The 6,564-nt window shown below is 44.5% G+C and overlaps 1 protein-coding gene across 1 annotated transcript in view; it reads left to right on the top strand.

Moving 5' to 3' along the window:
* CPED1 (cadherin like and PC-esterase domain containing 1) overlaps positions 1-6,564 on the top strand; it is a 337,576-nt gene that overhangs the window by 94,618 nt on the left and 236,394 nt on the right. Inside the window, exon 8 of the mRNA XM_013005960.2 lies at positions 4,546-4,621. Within this exon, the coding sequence (XP_012861414.1) occupies positions 4,546-4,621 (76 nt within the window). The remainder of the gene's footprint in view (positions 1-4,545; positions 4,622-6,564) is intronic.

The following is a 6,564-nucleotide window of genomic DNA, read 5'->3' as shown; positions in this document are numbered from 1 at the left end:
CACACACACACACACACACACACACACACACACACACACCTGCCAATGAGGTGTTGTAAATCCTAACCTCTGCCTGTGGCTGGTGTTGTATCTTGTAAGTAATGAACTTGGATATTTTAGCGGAGGAGATTTCTAAGTAAGATCTTAAAGGGGCCATGTGGTTTCGCTTTGCTGCTTGTAATAGAATGTTGGAGGAAAGAGATGGTCGTAAAACGAATCGCGCAAACTGAAAGCAAAACGCTTGGGAAACTGTGTGGCACAAACGAAGGTCATGTGTCCTAGAATTTTCACCAAGGATGTGGCTAAACATCTTCTGTTAAAGAAACTAAGCCTGTGACTGATCGGTCTAACCGACACCCGGCAGCAGAAAACGCTTCAGCGTAGGCTGAAGGGGCTGGAGAAGGTTGAACGGCAGGCGAGAATGCTGGCTGCCTCTCAGAATTCGACAGGCAGCAGACAGGCCCGAAGAGCTACATCTGCTGGCCTCCCAAAGGACCATCCCGGGAGCACCGTGGAGACCAGTGGAACTGCTGGAAGAAGCGAGGAAAATAGGGAATGCAGAGACTTAAAAACACAGCATCAAGGCCTCTTAGACCTGAGTCGCATTGGCACCAACTCAGTCCCAGTGTCTGGGGCTGTCCTTGTTGAGTGCCACAGCGAGGAGGCTGCTAGCCAAAGGTGGGGGTGGGGTGGGGTTGCTGCCACACCCAAAGGGTAGAAGAACCAGGCCTGCTGGGGCTGAAGGGTGGGGTCACCACTCAAACCAGTGGGTCACAGTTGCCAACTGAACCAGGATCTAGGGGCCTCCACCCGGAATCCAGGGAACGTGGTCACCATCTCAGAGTATGGAGACCAGGGCCATATGGTCTCAGAGAAGAGCATCTCATTTTCAAGCCTCGGCAGCTTGTATCACTTGCTCTGCTGGGCTTTGGACTTGCTTGGGACCTGTTACCTTGGCCTTCCCTCCAATTTAGCAATGGGCATTTCTCCCTTGTACCTGATCCACCACTGTACTTCGGCAGCTGATAACATGCCAACTAGATTTCAAAGAGATAAAGAGAGATGTTGTTTCTGGAGAGAATGTGTCTAACATCTCATTGGCATTTGATATTGGTGCTTCAGAATATGAAATTTTCTACTTGAAGTGGACTTAAGACTTTTGCATGTGGGTACAACAACATGAATTCTGGAAAGCCCAAGAGTGGGATGTCATGGGTTGAATTTTTATCCTATCATCTTCTTCCCTCTCAAGTATAATAGGTGATTTGTAGAAAACAAATAAGCCAAAAATAAAACCAAACCCATTGCTGTCAAGTTGTGAAGTCAATTCTGTATCCTCGCGACACTATTGGATCGAGAGGGCAGACTCACAGGCTGTATTTACAGAATCAGACTGGTGCCTCTTTCGCCCACTGTGCCTATGGAGGCTTCCACCCCCAAGACATGTGTTGGAAATCCTCACCTCTGACCTTGGCGGGCCAGTGATTCAGTGCTCAACTACTAATGAAAAGGTTGGCAGTTCAAAACCCACCAGCAGGACCGTGGGAGAAAGAGGTGAGAGTGTGCTTCTGTGAAAAGTGCAGCTTCGGAAACGCGGACAGGCAGGTCTGCTGTGTCCTGCAGGGTCTGAATGATGAGCTGACCTGATGGCTATGCGGTTGGCTTGATGTAGGCCTGTGCTTATCATCCCATCTGGGGATGAGTTGTCTGTGGTGGTAGGTTAATGAGGCCGGGTGAGTGTCCACTGTATTTTGAGTCAAGTTCTTTTGAGGCAGGAAAAAATTCAAACAAGCGAGCAGAGCAGAAATGGGGAAGAGAGATGCAAAGTCACCTGAAGATCACCCAGGGGTGAAACTCCAAAGGACCTTTCATCCGGAGCCCACCAAGGGAGAAAGGCTTCCTCAAGAGCTGGTACCTTGACTTTGGGCTGATAGCCTCCTCAGCTTGAGAAAATCATTTTCTGTTTGAGCTCTTTCTGTGAGAGCAGCATGCGGGAGCTGAAACAATAGAGCCTTTAATCTGGATTATTGTCTAGAGTCCACCAAGTCTAGACAAAAGCAGTGGCTTTTGCTTCAGGGAGGGAAATTCTCCATTTTATTGCCTTTTGAAGCTTTTCTCAAAGAAGAAAATGACTCTTGCATGTTCTGGGCACTTTTGCAATGGTCTGCCCTTGTCCTAATGCCTTTCTCAGGAATTCTGAGTTGAAAACTTCAGGGTCTCATGCAAGCCCATTGTGTTTATCTGGGTGCATTAGAGAAACAAATCCACAGAAGCATATATGTATAAGAGAGAGTTTTATATAAAGGGTGAGTGCACATCAAGAAATCATCTGAACCCAGTGCTGCCTAAGCCCACAAGTCCAACATTAGTCCAGATGTCCAACACCAATCCACAAAGTCTTCCTCCATCTCACAAAAGACAAGGAATGATGCCAACTGCAGGAGGAAAGCCAAGTCAGTGAGCATGTAAGCATCTCAGCGCTGGCAGAGGTCTCCACACAGCTGCTCCAGCACCCAGGGCTGCATCAGGGTAGGTCCATGCGGCTTCTCCTTGGGAATGTCTTGCAGGAAGTGAGCCTTGCCAGCTGAAGCAGGGAACTGGCTAAGACAACTGCACCCTGGTCTGACCATCAGAAAGCAAGAGACCCGAGAACTAGAAAGGCGAGGCTCACTGAGCCATTTGTCACCCTGACCTTCAATTAATCCCACATGTGTTTATAGGCCAGGTTGGCACAATAAACTTTAGCTAACTCACCCATCTTCTTGTCTTCTATTTCATTAATCAACTTTTCTCTCTTTTGATTTTGAGCAACGTAGAAGCTCCTAATGGCAATGCACTTGGCTGCTCCCTGCAAGGATGGCTGTTTGAGCCCACCGGCCTCTGTGCTGGGAAGAAGCCCTGGCTGTAAAGATTGTAGCCTAGAAAACTATAGGAAGCATATCTCCTCTATGCTTGGGAAGAGTTGAAATCCACGTGACGGCCTCCAACAACAAGCTGTCCCTCAGGTCTGAAGTATCCTCTCTGCCTAGCCTTTTCTCACTTCCCAGGGCAGAAGGAGGTGAGCATCTTAGACTTTTGCACCTCGTAGGCTGTCAACGTGGTGTATCTAGTGCAGAATCCCAAGAGTAGGTTCCTTGAAGCCAGGCTTTTCTCAGACAGGACCTGGCTGAAGTGTGTCCTTGTTTCAGCAGAGAGAAAGTTTACTAAAAACTAAGTAGAGCTAATGAAATTATAAAGGTGGGAGAATGTTTAATCCATACATGTGAAAAGCATTTCAAACAAATCACCTTTCTAAACGACCAATTGTGATTGAATTTATAAAGCCTTGAAGGTGGACCTTGAAGACCAATGTCTCTGAGTGCTTTCTTTTACAAAGGAGCAAAGGGAAGCAACCTGTTGGGCGCCATGCTACCTTTCTATTACATTCTAGAAGTGGGCCCACAGTCCATGGTTCTGGTTTCTGCTCTTCTCCCCACTGCAGTTCCATTCTTTGTCCTTAGCTTCGACAGGAGGCCTCTTGGAGAGAGTGCACGGTTTTATTTATCAAGAGTGAGCTCATTTGAAGAAACCTATCATGTCATTAAAGCTAATCTAATTTGCAAACTAATTCACACTGATCTCTTTCTGTTATTTTTCCCCTGGCTTTACCATATTTAGTTTCCTTTCTGCAGTGTAGTTGATTGCAACTACCAAACCAAAATAGAAGTTTATAAGAAGAGGAGAATATTGTGTTCTTTGGTATCCTTCCCCCTATATAATAAAAACATTTGAATTTATGATGATAATGATGTTAGAAAGTTAAGAACAAAGTTTGGTTAAAATAGAGTAGTGCAGTAACTGAGTTGTGTGTGTGTGTGTGTGTGTGTCTGTAGTACTTTAGTATGAAGGGAAGGGTATATGTGACATTTTCAGACAGATTTAGCACTAATTTTCACTAACTATCTACCAGGTTACACACCACTGTGGGCGTTTGTGGCTTTGGAGTGGAGTTGACGTATAGGTATGCTAGTGCTATTTCTTATTGTGGTGAACTGAAATTGCTTGGTTTGGCTCCACTATTCATAGACTTTGGAACTTCCGCCCAGTGACTGGGTACCAACCAAGGTCACCCTCACTGCCATCAAGTCCATTCTGACACCTAACGGCCATGGAGGGCAGAGTAGGCTGCCCCTGGGGGTTCCAAGGCTGTAAATCTGCATGGGAACAAGAAGCCTCCTCTTCTTCCCACAGAGCAGATGGGGGGCTAGTACTGCTAACCTTGCAGTGAGCAGCCCCTGTACTCCGCCAGGACTCCTCACAGGAGCAGCCAGACTTCATCTTTTTCCTGGGAGAAGCTCGTGGTTTTGATCTGATACTTTTCCCACAGCTCCTCCTGGGGTAGATAATGTGGAAAAGACAAGGAGGCTTCAAAAGGCTTGTGGGAAACGATTGTTTCCACGAACTTTCCAAAGTCCCCTTGTATTTGTCCTCTGGGGTTTTTTTTGCCTTTTCTTTGTTTCAGCATTTATATATGCCTAACTGTAGCATCTTTTACATTCTTTCCAGGTAAATACCTTACCAGACTTACAGCATCAGCTATGCAGAAAGGAAGGATTATGCCAAATAATTAGAAGATTTCCAGGTAATCTCTAGCTCGCCTCCTTTTGCATGAGAATGTGGGAAGCACTGAGAGTCTTTAATGCCTTCTCTGACAGTTCCTCGTCACACATCTTCCAAGAGCGTTAGCAAGCAGAAGACCATGATAAGGAGGAATTCAAACGTATCGCAGTGATAGTCTTTAATTCTGACTTCTATCATGCAAGATAGGATTCTTCTCTACCTCTAATTTGTCTTTAACTTAATTGCTGCTTTGAAAAAAAATAATAAAGGACTTATTCTGGTTATCTAAACCTTGGCATTTTTAAAGTATCTTATTTCGTTATGAATTGTGATTCTAACAAATGGGTTCTCCTTTGCTGGCATGCCCTCAATTTGTCTGTGTGTTTAAGATAGGATGCCAAATGAATAAATTTTGTGCCTCTACTGTTAGAAGATTGGAAGAAAAAGTACCATCTTCCATTTTCATGTAGGTCCCCAGAGTCGGAGAAAAACACCAGAAAGTACATAAGCCCCCTCATGGATGAAATGAGCCTTCAGATAAAATTGTAGCCCAGTTTAAAAACCATCAGTAATCGTGTTCTTCCAATTTCTTGCTAAAACCTATTTAATGCTTAATGGTTTCTACCTGTAGAAAGTTTAAAATGTATATTATTTAATTAAAAGTTAAATCTGTATAACTTTAACTCTTTAAAAAAAAGGTATCCGTCTTCTACTGGGATCAGAAAACCAAGGCTGTGCCGTAACCCAGCCTTGGGTAATGGGTTGTGCATCGGGTGGCCAACTCCTCAGTTAGGAGTTCGAACCCATCAAGTGCTTTGTGAGAGAAAGATGAGGCTTTCTACTCTCATAAAGATGTCCAGCCTCGTACTCCCACAGGGGCCGTTCAACTCATCCCCCGGGGTCACTGTAAGTCAGATTAGATGCAATGGCAGTGAGATCAGCCTTTGCATGGGGTTTCCCTTCTCACACAAACCGTAAACCACATTGGTATGTTCCATTAGGAAGGCTTCCATCTTCTACAGTTATTTACCAGGTGTTGAAAAAAAAAAAAAGAATCAGCATTTCAACTTTCAATTTTAGATACTTTTATACAATATCCCCTCGTGGTGTCGTGGTTATACTTTGGGCTATGATCCACAGAGTTGGCAGTTTGAAACCACCAGCCGCTCCTCAAGGAGAAGACTGACCTTTCTACTCCAGTCAATAGTTATAGTCTCAGAAACCCACGGGGTCACTGTGAATCAGCGTTGCCTCAATGACAACGAGCTTGGTTTTTGGTTTATTTAAAGTTGGTTCCTTCGGTGGTTATTGTTTTTAGTCAAGAAAGTAACTGAATGGGTAATCCTTAAGAATGTTATCTATGGATGTTGCTTAGGTCAGGTTGACTAGAAAAACAAATCTAGTGGCATATATATGTATGTATGTACGTATGTATATTTATCTATATCTATCTATCTATCTGTCTATCCATCTATCTACCTATCATCTATCATCTATCTGTCTATCTATCTATCTATCTATCTATCATCTATCATCTATCTAGCTATCTATAAAAGAACTTTAAATCAAGAAGTAATTACATATCAGGAAAGCATCACAGCCCTATCCATAAGTCTGACAGTAGTTCATAAGTCCTTCTTCAGACTCAAGCAGCTACACGCAGTGATACAGAATGCAGGAAAGTCACAGACCAGTGGGTGAACCAAGGTCGGTGGAAAGATGGCAGGGCTCCCAGCAGCCCCCACAGAGGCCAGCGGGTAGGAAGGTGAAGGAGGAGAGGGCTCTTCCTTATGAGAAGGCCTTGACCCCAAGGGGACAGCATCAGGCTGTGACCTGATTGACCACAGGGTTGACTCCGCCCCAAACCAGGAGTGTCTAGTTGACATAAAATCATATGACTACCACATCAGTATTTTTATTTTATCTATCTATCTATCTATCTATCTATCTATCTATCTATCTATC

This window comes from Echinops telfairi, unplaced genomic scaffold (genome assembly GCF_000313985.2).
Source record: "Echinops telfairi isolate 266 unplaced genomic scaffold, ASM31398v2 ScPeMD7_23;HRSCAF=83, whole genome shotgun sequence".
In the NCBI taxonomy this organism is placed as follows: domain Eukaryota; kingdom Metazoa; phylum Chordata; class Mammalia; order Afrosoricida; family Tenrecidae; genus Echinops; species Echinops telfairi.
This window is presented reverse-complemented; position numbering and strand designations above follow the sequence as displayed.